General features: G+C 36.7%; 1 protein-coding gene across 7 annotated transcripts in view; it reads left to right on the top strand.

The window, feature by feature from the left end:
• The window catches only part of MTAP (methylthioadenosine phosphorylase), a 116,125-nt gene that overhangs the window by 53,836 nt on the left and 39,577 nt on the right, over positions 1–22,712 (top strand). Inside the window, exon 8 of one of the 7 annotated variants that reach the window (XM_012450007.3) lies at positions 645–5,996. The exons of the other annotated variants lie outside the window; for them this stretch is intronic. Coding sequence (XP_012305430.1) covers positions 645–683 — 39 coding nt within the window. The 3' untranslated portion in view covers positions 684–5,996. Of the gene's footprint in view, positions 1–644; positions 5,997–22,712 lie in introns of those variants that run through there. 7 annotated transcript variants of the gene reach the window in all.

Below are 22,712 nucleotides of genomic sequence, written 5' to 3'. Positions count from 1 at the left end.
CTCAAAGGGGGATATGATACATATATATGACATAAAGAGAGAAAACGAAGAATTCCTGCTCTAGTGAAAACTGAGAATGTTGGCCTTCATTCTGTAGCATTAAGGAACACCATACTAATAATCCCTTATTTGGGGGTAGTATTTTTAGTCCTCTGAGCACTGAAATGTTTATCGTTCATTCACTCACTAACTCATTTCAGAAACACTTAGCACTCACTATATGTCAAGGTCTGGTTTGCAAAGATACTTGAAGACTTGTGATGATGCTCCTATGATGTTTGGAGATACAAACACATAAAAATTTCAATGATTTCTTGCAGTGGGATAAGGATAAGGGATGGAGGTTGCATAAACAATAATCCAGGCTAGGGGCTGATATGGGAATAAGTGATTATCAGAACAATGCTCTGAGATAAGCATTATTGACCCCACTTTACAGGAAAGGGAGGTGAGAAACCAAGAGTTTAGAGTACCTAACATCTCACATCTGGTTAGTGAACTTGAAAATTATCTGGAGAGTTTATTTAAAGTGTATTTTTCCTGAGTCCTCACTTTGATCTATAAAATCAAAATCCATTTTTTTAACAAACATCTCAGTAATTACACCCACATGTGAATATCACTGCCTCCTTTCTTCCTTTCAGAATATGGCCCAGTTTTCTGTTTTATTACCAAGACATTAAAGTAACATGACTGCCCAGGAGAAAAGAAGACATTCTAACTCCAGTCATTTTGGGAATTCCTGCTTAACTTGAAAAAAATATGGGAAAGACAAGACATTATGTGTATTAGAGACTCCTAAATGACTTGGACAACTTCAAAATACAGAAGAAAACCAAATGACCAGTAAACATGGGAAAAAAATTTTACATTTTAGGAAAAACAAAACAAAAAAACGCACCATTTTCTTCTCCCCCTATTAAATTCGCAACAATAAAGGGTAGAGGGTAATCTCTACTTTCCTATGCTGCCAAAGAATATGAGGAAGAAATGGGACTCTTTGGTTATATAGTGATGCAGCTGTAAATTCGTACATTATTTCTAGAAGGCAATTTGGTAAAATGCATCAAAAGGCTTAAAAATACTGGCATACTTTGTGCTGGGAACTCCACATCTAGGAATTTCTCTTTAAAACCGTATCAGAGATACATACAAACAATTATGTATAAAGAAGGGTGTTTAATAATGATAGTGATAATAGCAAATAATTAAAACAATCTGAATACCCAGCAATTGGAGATAAATTATGTCTTAGTTATAATTACATTGTGAATCAGCCAACTGAAAATCCTTTTTGAATATTTTAATATCCTAAAAAGACATGGTTGCTCTATATATGAAATGAAAAAATGGATATGGTAGCATTTTATAGTACTAGTTTTGCTTTAAAATGCTATATATATATATATATATATATATACATATATATATATATATATATATACAAAAAAACTCAAAAGAAATATATATATATAACCTTGTTATTGTATTTGGGGGAGGGATACTGGGATAGTTTTTATTTTCTTTGAATCTTTCTGTGTCTTCACATTTTTCTACAATGAATATAGTCAAATAGTAAAGTTGTTGTAAAAATAAAAATGGATTTAGAAAAATCCAGTTCTTGAAAACACTGTTTTTGGTAATGAAGCAGAATTTAAGATGGTAATATTAAGATGAATGTCATTTAAGGAAGTTACATCTTTATTCTGTTCAAGAAAAGAATCATTGATTTCTATAGTCAGAACAGTACTTGGGTTTGCAGCAGCTTTCTGAGAAAAACTAAGTGTTTAATAGTAAAGTAGTCTAAAAGTTAAACTATTTAAAAGACTTAATGCACATATTATGGTTCTGATATTTTTTAAAGTAATGTTTTATTATACTTTTTATGAGTTAAAGTATTTTACATGAGTTGATTTTTGCTTTTTAATAAAAAAGAGTGGAAGCTTGCTTTTTAAACTCTTTTTTATTGTTACTTTTATAGAAATGCTTTTTGTTTTCTTCAGTTTATCATGGGGAGATCTTTTTCCTCAGAATTATTTTCTTTTCACTGTAGACTATTACAGCATACTTTAGGATCAGGATACAGAACCTTTTATTTAAAGAGTTTGTAAAGTCAATGTGTTTGTGTTTGTAAGACTGACTTCAAGATAATAAGCTGCTAATTGTAAACAAAACAGTTACCCTCCAGTATTAATCTGAGTCATTAGTGTGAGCCATTTGGGTCAAGTATAATTATTACCCTTGGATTCCCTGATGTAGTATTAAATTTCAATTCTGATTGTCCATTAGTGATCCATAGAGAACTTAATGAACCTGAACCCAGGCTTCAATAGTGCTGTAACCTGTGATTGTTTTCACTACAGTATGATATATATGTAGACGGTACCTTACTTTCCCTCATTCTTAGTGGGTGTCTAAGAATGTCACGGCAAAAATATGGGCATTTTTCTTGTGTTCAGAAAGTATAGTTTTCTCCAACTTGCAGAGGTACTTTTATTGATTAAATAGCCTTCCCTAGCAACATTATTTTCAGACTAATATGAATGCAGTATGTTCTTTTCTTTGTTCCCAATCATGCATTCCTTATACAAAGCCAATATAATTTTCCTCATACCTATGCTTGAGGATATTGTTGAAGAACACTTCCTAGAACACTTCTCACTTGTGATGCTGTGCTACTTTTTTTTTTAAGCTAGTAAATTGAGTGAACACCATGGTTGTGAGCATTTTGGTTTCCCCAAAGGATGGATGGTGAGCATCATGGGAAAGCTGTAGTTTAGTGACTTAGCCACTTATTGATTAATAGGTTTGCATGTACATAGAAGTGTTTGTGGGCATTATAATTTGCTGTTGTGTTTGCCATTGAATTTCATGGTTTTGAGAATGACAGCCTGGCCCTGTGGTCCCCAAGGGTCACAATCCTTGTGACCTGGCCCCTGTTCACTGCCCCCTTTGCTGGCACAAGTCACTGTGCAGCGCTGGAAGTAGCTACCATGGCTTGTATCAAGGAGGAAAGCTCCGGGACAGCGGCGCCCTCATGAGCAGAAGATGGTGAACTTCCCTGAAGAGGGAGTGACTGGGGTGACCTCCAAACTGCCCCCAGCCAGCCACCCTGCAGGTGTCATGTGAGCCTGCTCTGGCATCTTCAGGATGCTCCTGGAGCCTCTCCTCTGGCTGTTCCCTCAGAGGCATGGTTGTGGCCACACCAACACCTGTTTTCCACATAAATCATTGTTCATTCTTGTGACAGTAGCCTGAACATGTTTTGAATTTTCTCAACAAGCATTTAGCCAGCACTTATCCAGTGAAACAACCTGATAAGGTTTCGAGGAGCATCTGCTAGGTTAGGGAGTCATAGACTGAGGAGTTTGTTCCACATTTGCAGAGTCCCTCTTTGATATGGTTTGGCTGAGCCCCCACTCAAATATCATCTTGAATTGTAGTTCCTATAATCCCCATGTGTTATGAGAGGGACCCAATGGGAGTTAATTAAATCATAGGAGTGGTTACCTCCATGCTGCTCTTCTTGTGATAGTTCTCACAAGACTTGATGGTTTCATAAGGGACTTTTCCCTCTTTTGGCACTTCTTCCTGCCATCATATGAAGAAGGACGTGTTTGTTTCCCCTTCGGCCATGATTGTAAGTTTCCTGAGGTATTCCCAGCCATGTGGAACTGTGAGTCAATTAAACCTCTTTCCTTTAGAAATTACCCAGTCTTGGGCAGTCCTTTAGAGCAGCATGAGAATGGAGTAATACACTCCTCAAATGTTTTGAAGATTGTTGCACCTTAGAACTACCAGTGTGCACAGAATCCTGCTCAGGGAATGTGTTGGCCTAGCCAGGCAAAGAACTGAAGTTTCAAGATGGAAGAACCTATGTTGTCCTCATAATAATATAAAATAATTGAAGACAGGCAAGAAGAACAGCAATGAATGAAGACCATGGAAGAAAAGAAGGAATGCCAAAGATTGAGGAAATCTACCAAGACTAGGAGGGTAGTTCAGAGGAAGCTGTTTCAGGGTCCGTTTGCCAGCTATGCCTTTGAGAACCTGGGGGTCTCAAAGAATTAGGGGAATTTCTTCAGAAAGGCAATCTCAGCATGCATTATTTCTTTGTTTTGGAGATTCACTCATGTTGTTTCATGCATCTGTAGCTTGTGCCTTTTTATTGCCTAGTAGTATTCTGTCGTATGCCTATCTTACAGTTTGATTATTCACCTGTTGATGAATGTTTGAATTGTTTCCATTTGAGGAATTTTATGAATAAAGCTGCTATAAGCATGAAATTACAAGTCTTTTTGTGAACCTATTTCTACTTGTGCAAATGCCTACACTACTACCAGTAATTTATACGAATTCCAGTTGTACAGTATTCTTGCCAAAGCTTGGTATTGTCAGTGTTTTTAATTTTAGCCATTCTATTGGGTGTATTTTGATATCTCATTGTGGTTTTGATTTGCATTTTTCTTATCAAAGACGTTGAACTTCTTTTAATACGCTTATTGGCCATTCACATATTTTGTGAACTATCTGTACAAATATTTTTGTTCATTAAAAAAATTAGGTTTTATTATTGAATTGTAAGAACTGTTTATATATTCTGGATGCAGACTCTTTCAGATATATGTATTACGACTATGCTTAGTTTTTAGCTTGCCTTGTTATTTTCTTAATGGTGTCTTTCAAATAACAAGTTTTTCATTTTCATGAAGCCTAGTTTATCAATTTTTTTTATGGCTGGTGCTTTTTGTGTGTTCCAAGCAATCTTTGCCTACTCATTGAAATACCTTTGTGCCTTTGTCAAAATCAATTTACCAGGTATCTGTGGATCTGGATGATCTATTTATATCGTTGATCTACATGTCTCTTATGCCAATACCCCACTGTCTTTATTATTGTGGCTTTATAGTGTCTTGAAATTAAGTATTGTTAAGCTCTGTGGTCTTTTTCAAGATTGTTTTGGCTATCAGGTCCTTTCCTTATAAAGTTTATATTAAGCTTGTCAATTTTTCTTTAAGAAAATTTCTGGAATTGCTGTTGGGATTGCACTGAATTTTTCGGTCAATTTGGAAAGAATTGACAATATTGAATCTTTCAATCCATGGACGTGGTATGTTTCTTCATTTATTTGGGTCTTTTAAAATTTATCTCAGCAGTGTTTTATAGTTTTAGAGAATAAGTCTTGTATATCTTTTGTTAAATGCATTCCTAAATATTTTGTGGTAATGTTATTGTAAATGGTATTTTAATTTCATTTTTAAGTGTATTGCTGGTATACAGAAATACATTTTATTTTTGTATATTGACTTTGTATTCTGTAATCTTATTAAATTCACTTAGTTCAGTAGTTGTTCTTACTTATATTTTATTGCTAGTGCCTTAGGGATACCTTGTGTACACAATCATGTCATATATGAATAAGAACAGTTTACTTCTTCTTTCCAGTCTTTACGTTTTGTTTCTTCTTGCCTTGTTATATCGGCTAGGACCTTCAACCTAATGTTGAATAGAAGTGGTATGATGAGCCTTTATTCTTGTCTTATTCTCAACACCAGGAGACAGCATCTAGTTTTTCACTATTAAATTATGTTATCTATAGTTTTTTTCCATTTCATGTTTTTATCAGATTGAAGATCCCTTTTATTCCTATTTTGCCAAGAGTGTCATGAATGATGTTGAATTTTACCAAATACTTTTTCCTGGATCTATTGAGAGAATCTTGATTTTTCTCTTTTATTTTGTTAATGTAGATTCTTTACTGATCTTGCATTTCTGGTATAAACCCTACTTAGTAATGATATGTTATCCTTTTTATATGATGCTGGATTTGGTTTGCAAATATTTTGTTTGATTTTTACATCTATGCTCATGAGAAAGATTGGTCTGTGATTTTCCTTGTAAATCTTGTCAGGTCTCGGGGCTTGTTTAATTTCGACACATTTATAAATATATACATTTTTAAAATAAAAATAAACATCTTATTTTTTTTAAGACAATGACGGCCTGAATTGTTTATATACAGAATGTTAACCAAAAAAGATTGAAAAAGGCTGAAACAGCAGGTTACATTTGATACCTAAAAATATTTTGCAGATATAAGCGCATCTTGGAACTGTTTGTTACTTGGGAATGGCTAAAATTCTTAGTCTCGTAGGATGTTCTAAATAAACCAAGGTACATCAATTCAAGTAAGTAATGTGCAGTTGTCAAAAATAATATCGTTTATACACCAGTATGGAACAATGTTCATGATAAAAGTAGAAATCAAAAATACATACAGTAAAATGAGTATAAATTTGTGTTGATGTATAGATAATCGGATGTTTATGTTTCCAGAAAGTTTCTGGAAAGAAACTTATTGATAGCTTCTGAGGGATGCATCAAGAGACTTAAACTGTCTACTTCATACCTGTCTATAGTTGAACTTTTCACCATAGGCAACTGTTTCTTTAATTAATGTAGCTTAAGGAGTGGATACTAGATAAGACCTAACTTCATAGCAGTTCATGTAACATGATATAAAATATCTGATTCTTGGCATTAACTTTTGATAGGTTATGCTTAGGGCACTGTATCCAGTTCTGGGCACAATGCTTTCAGGAGGATGACTATCTAAAAAGCACCAAGAAAAGGATGAGGGGACTGGGAAAACCGTGCCACATATGTAATAGTTAAGTTGATTGAGTATATCTAACTATTTAAGAGAAAACTTAGAATAAGAACTTTATTTAAGGGTTGTCATTCTCTTACAGACATGTGCCTCCCTCACTATTCTGTAAGCTTTTGTAAAGACAGGAAGTTGTGGGTTTTTTTAACTCATCTGTTTAGGAGCCTCTTTTCCTTGTATTTAGCACAAACTCAACAAATATTTATATAAATAAAAATCTGATTACATTTCTTTCCTACTTAAAACCCTTCATCAGCTCTCTCAAACATCTCCCCATTTTCACTTTGAGCAGGTGACTTTAATTCCCTCTTCGTGGACAGAACTGAAGCACTTTTAAGACCTCCCTCTGTTGCTCTCTCCCAGACTGTTTTCCCTCCTGTTACTATCTGTGACAGTGCTTCTCAAACGTGAGCATGCATCATCACCTGGAGGGCTTATTAAAACAGATTGCATGGTGCCACCCCCAAAGTTTCTGATTCAGGACATCTGGGGTGGGGCCTCATAATATGCATTTCTAACAAGTTCCAGATGATGCTGATCTAATTTGAGAATGACTGTCCCAGGTGTTTCCCCTAATCATTATCTTATGCAGCAGACTCCATACCTCTCACCTAGTAAGGACATCACTCTAATAACTACCCCTTTCATTTTTCTTCTCATTGTTGAATCACTTATTTCAGCGTACAAATATGCTTTATTTCTCCCATTAAAATTTTTGACCCCAGTTCTATGTGCTGTCTCATTTTTAAGCTTTTCCTTGGCATAAAATCCCTTGAAGAGTTACTGATTCTCACGCCTCTAATTCCTCTTCTCCAGTCTTTCCTTAGTCCTCTTCATTTCAGATTTTGCCAATGCCCCACCTTCAGCACCACTAAGATTATTTTCAAGATCACCAATTTACTAAATCTGTCAGTTTTCAGACTTCCCATTTCGTTTTCTAGCAGCCACATTTGATACACTTGACCCCTTCCTCCTCTTTGAGAACCTTTCTTTACTTGGCTTCCAAGGACACCACACTCTTGATTTTCTTCCTTCATCAATGGTTGCTGCTTCTTAGTCTCCTTTGCTGGTTTCTTGTCTTCTCCCTGATCTTTTAATGTTGCCTGTCCCAGGGCTCAATCTTTGGACTTCACTATCTTCACTTGTTCCTTGGCAGTCACTCCTCAGTTTCCCCTATATCTGCTTTTCCATCTCAGTCTTTGGCAGTTCCATCCTTCTAGTTCCTGAGACTAAAAACTTGAAGTCCTCCTTGACCCTTCTCTTCAAAACCCATGTTCAAACCAAGAAAAATATATTTACCATCCAAATATGTCAAGAAACTGACTATTCCTCACTACAGCTACTGCTTCCAACCTAGTCTGAGCCACTCTCATCTCATCTGGATACTGCAATAACCTCCTAACAGGTCCTGCTACTTTTGCTCCCTAAAGCAAGCAACCCAGGAAGCAGAATGAGTTGCTCAAAATGCTACTTCACTCATATTAAAATCCCACATCTTTATGATAGCCTATGAATCCCCATGTGTTTTGCACTTGCCCTCCGATCTCTCTGACATCCTCTTGCTACTGTCCTCTTGCTCACTCTGCTCCAGCCCTTTCCCCAGAACATACCAGGCCCCTCCTGCCTTTAACATTAGAGTATTTGGTTTGTGTTCCTTCTACTTGGAAAACTCTCCCCCCAGATGCTGGTCTCATGACAGCATCTCCTTTAAATCTTTGCTCCAAAATCACCTTAGTGGGTCAACCCCAAACATCCTGTTTTAACAGATGATAATTCCCCTCACTCCATGCCCAAAGTACTCCTAAGTACTCTTAGCAACACAACTTTTTTTCCCTTCCATAGCTCTTCTCCCTACATACTCTAGTATTTGTATATATTTGTTTATTGTTTTGTGACCTCCCAACACACACAGTTCCTCCAAAACGTAGAACCTCTGTGAGAGCAGGAAACTTGTCATTCACTGAGATCCCAAATGACCAGACTAGCACTTGGCATTTAGTAGGCTTCCAGCCAATACTATCTTGAATCTACAACTTTCCAATACACATGGCTTGCAAAGCCCTGCATGTTCTGGCTTGCTCCAGCCTCTTTCTCACTTCCCACACCTCATGGCACTCTAGATCAGCACTGTCTGATAGAAATATGTGAGCCAATATGTAATTTTAAATTTTCCAGCAGCCACATTTACAAAGTAAAAAACTGTTGAAATTAATTGTAATATATTTTACTTAATGTAATATATCCAAAATATGGAGTTATGTAATATTTAAAAATTATGAAATTTTATATTCTACTTTAAATACTAAACCTTTAGAATTGGATATTTTATACTAACAGTACATCTCAATTCAGAGGTTAATTTTTTCTTTCTTTCTTTTTTGGGATAGAATCTCACTCTGTCTCCCAAGCTGGAGTACAGTGGTATGATCTCAGCTCACTGCAACCGCCACTCCCCAGGTTCAAGCAATTCTCCTGCCTCAGCCTCCCAAGTAGCTGGGATTACAGGTGCCTCCCACCATACCCAGCTAATTTTTGTATTTTTAGTAGGATGGGGTTTCACCATGTTGGCCAGGCTGGTCTCAAACTTCTGACCTCAAGTGATCCACCAGTCTCAGCTTCCAAAGTGCTAGGATTACAGGCATCACCCACCGCAACTCGCTGTGAGGCTAAGTTTTTATAAGAAATGTTCTGTGTTTAAACTGCATAAAATTTACTTTAAAAAAGTAGACTAACATACCTGAGTTGTTCTAGTTATATTCAAGTGGCTATCAACTTTTAAATTTAACTTCATTAAAACTAAATAAAATTAATTTCATTTGCTCAGTTGCAGTAGCTACATTTTAAGTGTTCAACAGCCACACTTGGCTAGTGATGTATTAGCACAACTCTTTGACTCCAGCTCCAAGCAGGCCAGGCTCCTCCTTGCCTCTGGTCTTTTGTAACTGTTGCCCCTCCACTTGGAAGACTGTCTTCTTTGCTCTACCATCATCCCTTTTTATCTGACTCATTGTCTGAATTAGCCCTTTCTCTGTACTTTCCAAACACACTGTTACATTAATAGTCACACTGTATTAAACAGTCTGATTCATTGTCTGATGGTTCAGGGATTATATAATATATCTACCTTGTTTACTTTGTGTCCCCAGACTCTTTGGACAGTAGCTGTCATTTAAGAGATACTATGTGTATCTATATATACACATATGTAGTTGTTAAATTTATAAATCTATGAAACTTCTGCCTATAGAAGTTTTAGCCATCCTTCTGTTTCCAACTCAAATTGCTTCTTCCCAGGATTCTTGTCAGAGCAGTCCACAGCAAATATTTTCTCTTTTTTATTTCTATACCACCTGGAGCTCATATTACTCATAGGTCATTTGTAATACATGATTTTACTATAAAATTCTACCTTCCCAGATAGTAAAAACTGGAAGAGTAGGAATTCTGGAAAAGAAAATGACTTGCATATTAGATGTTCAATAAAACCTTGATGACTTACTAATTATATTGTCTGAGTTCAGCCTTAACCTCTGGTGATTGTTTTTCCTGAGGTAATTCAGTGAAGCCAGCAAGAATTTTTTGTGTATTTTAACCATGATGTTAAAAACTGTCTGCTCTCTGCCGGACGCATTGGCTTACACCTGTAATCCCAGCACTTTGGGATGCCAAAGCCAGATCACTTGAGGTTAGGAGTTGAAGACCAGCCTGGCCAACATGGTGAAACCTCATCACTACTAAAAATAGAAAAATTAACCAGGCATGATGGTAGGCACCCCATAAGCCCAGCTACTCAGGAGGGTGAGCTCAGCAGGAGAATAGCTTGAACCCAAGAGATGGGAGGGGAGATTGTAGTGAGCCGAGATTGTGGCACTGTACTCCAGCCTGGGCAACAGAGCAAAACTTCGTCTCAAAAAAATAACAACCAAAAATTATCTGCTGTCAATCTTTTGATTGAATTGTAAAACCAATATTTTTATTTTTTTTTATTGCATTTTAGGTTTTGGGGTACATGTGAAAAACATGCAAGATTGTTGTATAGGTGCATACGTGGCAGTGTGATTTGCTGCCTTCCTCCCCTTCACCTATATATGGCATTTCTCCCTATGCTATCTCTCCCCAACTCCCCACCCCCAACTGTCCCCCCTGACTCCCCCGCAACAGACCCCAGTGTATAGTGCTCCCCTCCCTGTGTACATGTGTTCCGATTGTTCAACACCCATCTATGAGTGAGAACATGCGGTGTTTGATTTTCTGTTCTTGTGTCAGTTTGCTGAGAATGATGGTTTCGAGGTTCATCCATGTCCCTACAAAGAATGCGAACTCATCGTTTTTGATGGCTGCATAATATTCCATGGTGTATATGTGCCACATTTTCCCTGTCCAGTCTATCATCGATGGGCATTTGGGTTGGTTCCGGGTCTTTGCTATTGTAAACTGTGCTGCAGTGAACATTCGTGTGCATGTGTCCTTATAGTAGAACGATTTATAATCCTTTGGATATATACCCAGTAATGGGATTGCTGGGTCAAATGGAATTTCTATTTCTAGGTCCTTGAGGAGTCGCCACACTGTCTTCCACAATGGTTGAACTAATTTACACTCCCACCAACAGTGTAAAAGTGTTCCTATTTCTCCACATCCTCTCCAGCATCTGTTGTCTCCATATTTTTTAATGATCGCCCTTCTAACTGGCGTGAGATGGTATCTCAATGTAGTTTTGATTTGCATTTCTCTAATGACCAGTGATGATGAACATTTTTTCATATGCTTGTTGGCCTCATGTATGTCTTCTTTTGTAAAGTATCTGTTCATATCCTTTGCCCACTTTTGAATGGGCTTGTTTGTTTTTTTCTTGTAAATCTGTTTTAATTTGTTGTAAATTCTGGATATCAGCCCTTTGTCAGATGGGTAGGCTGCAAAAATTTTTTCCCATTCTGTTGGTTGCCGATTCACTCTAATGACTGTGTCTTTTGCCGTGCAGAAGCTGTGGAGTTTGATTAGGTCCCATTTGTCTATTTTGGCTTTTGTTGCCAATGCTTTTGGTGTTTTGGTCATGAAGTCCTTGCCTACGCCTATGTCCTGAATGGTTTTGCCTAGGTTTTCTTCTAGGGTTTTTATGGTGTTAGGTCTTATGTTTAAGTCTTTAATCCATCTGGAGTTGATATTAGTGTAAGGTGTCAGGAAGGGGTCCAGTTTCTGCTTTCTGCATATGGCTAGCCAGTTTTCCCAACGCCACTTATTAAACAGGGAATCCTTTCCCCATTGCTTGTTTTTATCAGGTTTGTCAAAAATCAGATGGTTGTAGATATGTTGTGTTGCCTCCAAGGCCTCTGTTCTGTTCCATTGGTCTATATCTCTGTTTTGGTACCAGTACCATGCTGTTTTGATTACTGTAGCCTTGTAGTAGAGTTTGATGTCCGGTAGTGTGATGCCTCCCGCTTTGTTCTTTTTGCTTAGAATTGACTTGGCTATGTGAGCTCTCTTTTGTTTCCATATGAAATTTAAGGTGTTTTTTTCCAGTTCTGTGAAGAAGGTCATTGGTAGCTTGATGGGGATAGTGTTGAATCTGTAAATTACTTTGGGCGGTACGGCCATTTTCACGATATTGATTCTTCCTAACCATGAACATGGAATGTTTCTCCATCTGTTTGTGTCCGCTCTTATTTCGTTGAGCAGTGGTTTGTAGTTCTCCTTGAAGAGGTCCTTTACGTTCCTTGTTAGTTGTATTCCTAGGTATTTTATTCTCTTTGTAGCAATTGTGAATGGCAGTTCGTTCTTGATTTGGCTCTCTTTAAGTCTGTTATTGGTGTATAGGAATGCTTGTGATTTTTGCACATTGATTTTGTATCCTGAGACTTTGCTGAAGTTTCTTATCAGTTTCAGGAGCTTTTGGGCTGAGATGATGGGGTCTTGTAGATATACAATCATGTCATCTGCAAATAGAGACAATTTGACTTCCTCCTTTCCTAATTGAATACCCTTTATTTCTTTTTCTTGCCTGATTGCTCTGGCTAGAACTTCCAGTACTATATTGAATAGGAGTGGTGAGAGAGGGCATCCTTGTCTAGTGCCAGATTTCAAAGGGAATGCTTCCAGTTTTTGCCCATTCAGTATGATATTGGCTGTTGGTTTGTCATAAATAGGTTTTATTATTTTGAGATACGTTCCGTCGATACCTAGTTTATTGAGGGTTTTTAGCATAAAGGGCTGTTGAATTTTGTCAAAGGCCTTCTCTGCATCAGTTGAGATAATCATGTGGTTTTTGTCTTTGGTTCTGTTTATGTGGTGAATTATATTTATAGACTTGCATATGTTGAACCAGCCTTGCATCCCCGGGATGAATCCTACTTCAGTCTCTAGAGGAAAATATATAGCAATAAGTGCCCACGTGAGAAGAAAGGAGAGATCTAAAATTGACACTCTGTCGTCAAAATTGAAAGAGCTAGAGGAGCAAGATCAAAAAAACTCAAAACCTAGCAGAAGACAAGAAATAACTAAGATCAAAGCAGAATTGAAGGAGATAGAGACACGAAAAACCCTTCAAAAAATCAATAAATCCAGGAGCTGGTGTTTTGAAAAGATCAACAAAATAGACCACTAGCCAGATTAATAAAAAAGAAAAGAGAGAATAACCAGATAGATGCAATAAAAAATGATAAAGGGGATATCACCACAGATGCCACAGAAATTCAAACCATCATCAGAGATTATTACAAACAACTCTATGCACATAAACTAGAAAACCTGGAAGAAATGGATAAATTCCTGGACAGTTGCCTCCTCCCAAGCCTAAACTAGGAAGAAGTCAAAACCCTGAATAGACCAATAACAAGGTCTGAAGTCGAGGCAGCAATTAAGAGCCTACCACCCAAAAAAAGCCCAGGTCCAGATGGGTTCACAGCCGAATTCTACCAGACATACAAAGAGGAACTGGTACCATTCCTTCTGAAACTATTCCAAATAATCCAAAAAGAGGGAATCCTTCCCAAATCATTTTATGAGACCAACATCATCCTGATACCAAAACCTGGCAGAGACTCAACAAGAAAAGAAAACTACAGGCCAATATCCATGATGAACATAGATGCAAAAATCTTCAATAAAATACTGGCAAGCCGATTGCAACAGCACATCAAAAAGCTTATCCACCATGATCAAGTAGGATATTTTTTTTTTTTAAAGGAAAGCTACCTCCTGAACGACCTTATCTACCTATGTGTCTGTGTAGTTGGCATTCATCAGATGTCGTTTATATCCCAAGCGTCTTTGTCATTCATTGTCTATTTGGTTGGTACCCATGTGCATCTGTCTACACATATACACTCTCACTTATCAGAGTTATATACAAACCTTACTCATTTTATTAACACTAATGGGCTCAATCCTAAGTAAAAACAAAGCTTATTTTTTCCTTTTGCATAGTATCTTCCAATAGTCAAGCTAAAAAAGAAAAAAGCAAACTGCATTATGAAAATGTGACACTATATAATCTGTTCTGTGTAGTGTAGAGCAAGCATTAATTACCCTTTTTTTCTGTGACAGATTGAAAGAGAAAAGAGGGATAAGTGTAAACAATTACTATAGACAAATCGGATCTTCTTAACCTTTAATGCTTTATGACTAGTCCTAGTGATAAACTCCCTTGGTGGTGAATGCGAGTCTGGTGTCTGGCCCTCTCTAACAGTTCATGCGTAGTAAGGATCATGGTGTCCTGGCATGAGACAACAAAAGGACATATTTTCCAAGGGAATGAATGTTTACAGATAAATTGGTTTCTTAGTGTTACTAGAGCCCTCTTCCTATTCTCTCCTCTGTTCCTAATTCATGCCCCCTTATTACCTTAACAGATGTGGGCATTAATCTCGATGTAATATAGTTGAAAAAGTACCTAGGATGGAAGGAATTTGGAATTCTGAATATTGTGTTTTAAGTTGGAAAAAAATTACATAAAGTGTATTCTGTTGAATACATTGCTGGTATGAAACCCACTTGATCATGGTGTATTATCTTTTTGATAGGCTGTTGGATTTGTTTTGGATTTTTGCATCTATGTACATCAGTGATGTTGGTCTGTTGTTACTTTGTTATATTCTTTTCTGGGTTTTGGAATTCTGTTGTCTTGACAGTTATTTACTTTGTTTCTTTTCTTATTGTATGTCTTCTTGAGACTGTAGGCCTCTATAAATTGTGGACTAATTTAGATGCCACTTTTGAGGACCTGGCACATGATTTGCACTTAATGAGCAGCTGCTATGGTCTAAATTTCTGTGTCCTCTTAAATCCATATATTGAAATCTAATCTCCAGTTCAGTAATTTCAAGAGGTGGAGACTTTGGAAGTGATTAGGTCATGATAGATTTTCCTTCATGAATGAGATTAGTTTCTCTATAAATAAGGCCTTTTTCCCCCTCTGCCATGTGAGAACTTGCCTAGAAGGTGCCATGTATGAAGTAGAGTGGGCCCTCTTTAGATACTGAATCCTCTGGTGCCTTGACCTTGGACTTCCACCCTCCAGAACTGTGAGAAACAACTTTCTAGTATTTATTTTATAAGTTACTCAGTCTAAGATATTTTGTTATTGCCACCCAAATTGACTAAGACATCAGCCACTAAAAAGTGTTCATTTTTACCTCAATCAGCAATTTAAAAGGAACAGCCATGGAAGTTTAACACCAGTCATACTAACTGGATCCTAAGGAAGTTATTTTTGAAAAAGTACAAATATCAACATGAAAATATTTCAGAATTCAGCATATAACTGAAAAAGAGACCTGTTCTCGGTTTAATAAGCATTTTGCTGCAGAGCATTTTTTTTCAGAATAAAAAATAACATTTGATGATTTCATTTAGGGAAGATTAACAGGAAATAGTGTTGTCAACTATGCCCTCAGTTTTATAGATGATTCAGTCTTAAAAACTTGACACATCGGAATGTGATGATGTGTTCATTAGCTGCTCTCTTTGACCTTCACTTTAGTTTACAAATTCCCACCCTTTAGGAATCAAGATTACAAGGCTAAGGCAGTAAATAATAGGAAAGTCAACTTCAAATATATACAGAAATACAAAGAGCAATATAACGAGCCCCTGTCTGCCACTGGACTTCAAGAATTACCTCATAGACAATCTGTTTATTCTATAATCCCACCGACTATTCACCTCTGATGTTACTTTGAAGCATTTCTTGTGTATGATTTCATCTATGAATATTTCTATGATACTTCTAAAGGATAAATTTTTTTTTTTTTTTTTTTTGAGACGGAGTTTCGCTCTTGTTACCCAGGCTGGAGTGCAATGGCACGATCTCGGCTCACCGCAACCTCCGCCTCCTGGGTTCAGGCAATTCTCCTGTCTCAGCCTTCTGAGGAGCTGGGATTACAGGCACGCACCACCATGCCCAGCTAATTTTTTGTATTTTTAGTAGAGACAGAGTTTCACCATGTTGACCAGGATGGTCTCGATCTCTTGACCTCGTGATCCACCCGCCTCGGCCTCCCAAAGTGCTGGGATTCCAGGCGTGAGCCACCGCGCCTGGCCGGGATAAATATTTTTAAGATAACCACAATACCACTAGCACACATAAAAATATGAATAAAAATTCCTTAATGTCAGAAAATATTTAGTGAATATTCAAAATTAAAATATAAATGCTATTTTTAGATGTTGTTTATTTAATTTAGGATCCAAGTAAAGTCCATACAATGCAGTAGGTTAATGCATATTTTGTGTTTCTTTTATTCTAGGCCATCTCTTTTCTCACACCCTCTAACTCCCCTCCCCCTCCCAGCCACTCTAGTTCACTTATTGAAGAAACCCGGTTTTTTTGTCCTGGAGAGCATCCTAAAGTCCAGATTCTCTTAACAGCATCCCAAAGTACAAGTGTAATTCAAAATCTCCTGTATTTCCTCTAAGTTTATACATTGAATCTAGTCAAATTATTTTTCTTCTTCTTCAAGGCTGCTTTAGAGGATGTAATGTGTTTTCCATCAGTAGGCAAATAATGTCTCCTCTCTTTGATGTTAGCAGCCATTAACTTTCAATGCCTCTGTCCATTTTAATGTAAGTTGCAAAAAAATAGTATTCTAAGTCAAAGTTAACTCCATTTAAACACATTTTATGTAAGATGACAGCCTTCATGTTTTAAGATTTAAAACATCTAAATATACACAGATCGTAAAATTTAACACATTCAGTGAAAAGTTTAGTAAACAAAAAATCAAAATTCATGAGTATTTAAGAACAGATCACATATATGTCATATCATAGACATATCACAGCCATGAAATATGCAGGTCATAATTAGGAACAAAGCCATAGGAAGGGAAAACATAAGACTATCTTAAATACTAGACAAATTTTTAAAAACTAAATAGCACTGAAAAATGTAAAATATCAATAAAATGAGAAAGAAGTTTAATCTGAACATTGAAGTTGAAAAAATTGGAGAGCTCGATAACAAACTAAAGAAATAACCTGGGATGGACAGAGGAAAAGATGGTAAATATAAGGAGCTGAACACATAAAAAGTGTAGCAGAAGTTCTGACATAAATCTTATTAAAGATAATACATGTCCCAAAAAGAGGAAATGAAACATATGTGTTTCTGAATTTCAGCGTGATAATGTGAGGAACGCTGGATTCAGTTCCCAGCAAGACTAGTGAAAATTATTTTAAAACAACCATTCAAAGTCTCTGGAAATGGTCCATGGACATAAGCAAGTTAAGAAACATTCAAGAACATTTACTAAAATTTGGTAAGAACAATGAGAATCTGCACTATTTTGAACTATCTGCATCCTCCTTTCTCACTCCCAACTCAGCAAGATGGAATCTTTCAGACTGATGCAGCCAAGAACACAAGCTCCACCTCCCTCAGCTCCAGTTGAGGGGCCATCCCTCCTCCACCTGTCGCTGAGACTACATTGCAGGCAAGTGCAAGTGAAATCACGGCTCTTTTCTTAATGCCCAGGTACCATTTATGTGGAGAGAGGGATCTACTTTGGATATGCTGCCACTGAAAGCACTGGGCCCCAGTCACCTTTGGTTTCAGCTTGTAAGGCATTAATTCCATGCTAGGATAAGCGAGCCAAAAACAACAACAACAACAACAAAAATTCTGAACTTACTCTTCCCTCCCCCGACACCCCACTGAGCACTCAGTTCCAAGACAAGACTGGGAGTGTCACTTAGAGTGAAGCATGTCATTGTTCCCGCTCCCAGTTTCAAAACCACAGCAGAGATCTCGCCTGGAAGGAGATGAAGGCCACAAATCAGAGAGCTCTTCATCTTTTCCAAATTGAACTGACTCCATTTGCAACACAGTATGTACTCTCAATGAGGTAGTTTTATTGTTGGAAGTGACAAAGCAATCATCTAGCAATTAGAGGAGCTTAACAACTAGATATGGATAGGGGAAAAGATAGCCAAAAAGAACCCTGCCAAAACCACTGTTAAAAGCTGACTTCTCAGCAGAAACACTGTGGCCCAGGAAGCAGTGTGAATCTATTCGAAATGCTAAAAGGAAGAAACTTAACCAATCCAATATTTAGCAAACGTATGTTTCAAAAGTAAAAGAAAATTGGAAGTATTCCCAGATAAACAGATAATTTGTTACTAACAGACAGACCCTCCTTACAAGAAATTCTAAAAGAAGTTCTTTAGATTGAAAGTAAGTCACCCAGATGGCAATTCAATTCCACACACAAAAAAACAAAGTGCACTGGTAATAGTAGTTACGTTAAAAGACAGTTTAAATGAATATTTTTTCTCCTTAGCCAAGTTAGAAGGCACCTATATAAAAGAAGATGTATATAATGTATTGCTGGGCCTTTAACATACATAAGTGAAATACATTTTGCTGATAACAGCACAAAGGAGGTAGATGGGAGCAAGGTTGTATTGAGCTAAGAAAATTACTCTAGGCTAACACATATTGACAAGAACAATTGAAGAGAAACAGAAATAGTAAATGAATTTAATATAACAAAATCTATAAATACACACTTGTTCTCTCAGCAACCTTAATGATATTAAATTATATAAAGTAATAATTATAGCAGTGTATTTTGGGTTTGTAACATTTAAAATTGAATATGTATAACAACACAAAACAAGAGAAAAGAAATAGAGCTACACAAGAGTAGTGTTTCTAAATCTCACAAGAATTAATATAAATCTGAAGCTGATTCTGGTAAGTTATAATGTATATAGTAAGCCCTAGAGCAACCATTAAGGAAACTTACACACACACAGATATATATTTAAAGAAATTGAAATGCTACTTAGATAATATCGATTACTGCAAAACAAAGCAGTAAAGGAGGAAAAAAAGAGCAAAAACACAAGATACATAGAAAACAAAGTAAAAATTAAATATAAGTAATAACATTAAATATGACCAGATTAAACAATCAAAAGGCATTGTGTGTCAGACTGGATTTTAAAAAAAAGATCCAACTATATGTGGTATACAGGAGGCATACCTTATTTAGATTCTAAATATTAAAAAGATTTAGAGTAAAGGAATCAAGTGCAGTGGCTCACACCTGTAATCTCAGCACTTTGGTAGGCTGAGGTGGGAGGATCATTTGAAACCAAGAGTTTGAGGCCAATCTGATCAACACAGCGGGACCCCCATCTCTACAAAACGATTTTAAAAATTAGCCAGGTGTGGTGGCACACGCCTGTAGTCCTAGCTACTTGGTAGAGTGAGATAGGAGAATTGCTTGAGTTCATGAGTTTGAACTTTCAGTGGGCTAGGATCACACTAATGCATTTCAGCCTGGGTGACAGAATGAGACCCTGTATCTTTTTTAAAAAAACAGAGAAGAAAAAAAGGAAAGATATCATGCAACCAGTAACCACAAGAAAGAGAGTGATGATACTAGTGTCAGGAAAAATGAAAAATCTTAAAATGTTGCTGGATACAAAGAGGGACACTGTATAATGATCAAAGGGTCAATCCATGAGGAAGATATAACAGTTATAAACATATATACACATAATTGCAAGCCATTACAATACATGAAGCAAAACTGGGATAAATGAAAGGAGAAATATGTAAGTCAACAATAATAGTTACAGATTTTTTTTTAACTTTTAGGTTCTGGGTACACAGGTTTGTTATATAGGTAAACCCATGTCACACAGTTTCATCACCCAGGTACTAAGCCTAGTACCCAATGGTTATTTTCTCTGCTCCTCACCCACTCCCACCCTCCACCCTCAAGTAAGCCCCAGTGTCTGTTGTGTCTTCTTTGTGTCTGTTCTTATCATCTAGCTCCCACTTATAAGTGAGAACATGTGGTATTTGGCTGTTTCTGTGTTACTTTACTAAGGATAATGGCATCTAGCTCCATCTATGTTCCCACAAAAGACATGGTCTCATTCTTTTTAATGGCTGCATAGTATTCCGTGGTACATATGTACCACATTTTCTTTGGCCATTCTATCATTAGTGGACATTTCGGTTGATTCCATGTCTTTGCTGTTGTGAATAGCGCTGCATGTGTCTTTATGGTAGATTGATGTATGTTCCACTGAGTATATACCTAGTAATGAGATTGCTCAGTCAAATGGTAATTCAGATTTTAGCTCTTTAAGGAATCACCACACTGCTTCCCACAATGGTTAAATTAATGTATACTCCCACCAGTGTATCAATGTTACCTTTTCTCCATACCTCGCTAGCATCTGTTTTTTTTTTTTTAACTTTTTAGTAATAGCTATTCTGACTGCTGTGAGATGGTATCTCATTGTGGTTTTGATTTGCATTTCTCTAATGATCAGTGATATCAAGCTTTTTAAAAATATGATTGTTGACTACATGTATGTCTTCTTTAGAAAAGTATCTGTTCATGTCTTTGCCCACTTTTAAATGGGGTTTTGTTTTTTTATTGTAAATTTGTTTAAGTTCCTTACAGACGCTGGTTAGTAGACATTTATCAAATGCATAGTTTGCAAATATTTTCTCCCATTCTATAGGTTGTCTGTTTACTCTGTTGATAGTTTGTTTTGCTGTGCAGAAGCTCTTAAGTTTAATTAGATCACACTTGTCAATTTTTGCTTTTGTTGCAATAGCTTTTGCTTATCTTTGTCATGAAATATTTGCTCATTCCTGTGTCCAGGATGGTATTGCCTAGGTTGTCTTCCAGGGTTTTTATAGTTTGGAATTGTACATTTAAGTCTGTAATCGATCTTGAGTTGATTTTTGTGTATGATATAAGGAAGGGGTCCAGCTTCAATCCTATGCATATGACTACCAGTTATCCCAACACCATTTATTGTATAGGGAATCTTTTCCCCATTGCTTGTTTTTGTCATCTTTGTCAAAGATCAGATGGTCATAGATATGCAGCCTTATTTCTGGGCTCTCTATTCTGTTCCATTGGTCTATGTGTCCGTTTTTATACCAGTACTATGCTGTTTTGATTACTGTAGTTTGGAGTATAGTTTGAAGTTGGGTAACATGATGCCTCCAGCTTTTTTCTCTTTGCATAGGATTGCCTTGGCCATTTGGGCTCTTTTTTGATTTCATGTGAATTTTATTTTTGTTGTTGTTGTTGTTCTGTGAAGAATGGCATTGGTAGTTTGATAGGAATAGCGTTCGATCTATAAATTGCTTTGGCCAGTGTGGTCATTTTAATGATACTCATACTTCCTATTCATGAGCATGGAATGCTTTTCCATTTGTTTGTATCATCTCTGATTTCCTTGAGCAGTGTTTTGTAATTCTTGTGGAGATCTGTCACTTTCCGGTTACCTGTATTTCTAGGTATTTTATTCTTCTTGTTGCAGTTGTGAATGGGATTGCATTCCTGATTTGGCTCTCTGCTTGACTGTTGTTGGTGTATAGAAATGCTAGTAATTTTTGTACATTGATTTTGTATCCTGAAATTTTGCTGAAGTTGTTTATTTGGTGAAGGAGCTTTTGGACGGAGACTTTGGGTATAGAGAGTCATGTCATGTGCAAACAGGGATAGTTTTACTTCCTCTCTTCCTATTTAGATGCCCTATATTTCCTGCTTTTGCTTGATTGCTGCAGCCAGGACATCCAGTACTATGTTGAATAGGAGTGGTAAGATAGGGCATCTTTGTCTTGTGCCACTTTTCAAGGGGAGTGTTTCCAGCTTATCCCCATCCAGTATGATATTAGCTGTGGGTCTGTCAGAGATGGCTCTTATTATTTTGAGGTATGTTCCTTCAATACCTAGTTTATTGGGAGTTTTTAAAATGAAGGGATGTTGAATTTTATCCAAAGCCTTTTTCTGCATCTCTTGAAGTAATCATGTGGGTTTTCTCTTTACTTCTGTTAATGTGCTGAATCACATTTATTGATTTACATGTGTTGAACCAACCTTTCATCCCAATAATAAAACCAACTTGATTATGGTGGCTACGCTTTTTGATGTGCTGCTGGATTCAGTTTGCTACTATTTTGTTGAGGATTTTTGCATCAATGTCCATCAATATTTGCCTGAAGTTTTCTTATTTTGTTGTGTCTCTGCCAGGCTTTGGTATTAGGATGATACTGGCCTCATAGAATGAGTTGGGGAGGAGTTCCTCCTCCTCAGCTTTTAGAATAGTTTCATTAGAACTGGTGCCAGCTTTACTTACCCATCAGGTATGATTTGGCTGTGAATCTATCTGGTCCTGGGTTTTTTTATGGTTGGAAGGCCTTTTAATACTGATTCAATTTCAGAACTCTTTATTGTTCTGTTCAGGGATTTAATTTATTCCTGGTTCAGTCTTGGGAAGGTGTATGTTTCCAGGAAATTATCGATTTCTTCTAGATTTCCTAGTTGTGCCACAGGGGCATTTGTAGAATCTTTGAAGTTTTCTTTTTCTATTTCTGTGGGGTCATTGGTAATGTTCCCTTTGTCATTTCTGATTGTATTTATGTGGATATTCTGTTTTTCTTTATTGGTTTAACTAGTAGATTATTAATCTTAGTTATTCTTTCAAAGAACAAATATCTGGATTTGCTGATGGTTTGTATGTTTGTTCATGTCTCAAATTTGTTCAGTTTAGCTCTGATTTTCGTAAT

The sequence above is a fragment of the Aotus nancymaae genome, unplaced genomic scaffold (assembly GCF_030222135.1).
Source record: "Aotus nancymaae isolate 86718 unplaced genomic scaffold, 86718_ANA_hifiasm-v0.15.2.pri h1tg000003l, whole genome shotgun sequence".
NCBI lineage: Eukaryota > Metazoa > Chordata > Mammalia > Primates > Aotidae > Aotus > Aotus nancymaae.
The sequence above is the reverse complement of the archived record's forward strand: the minus strand, read 5'-3'. Positions and strand labels throughout refer to the sequence as shown.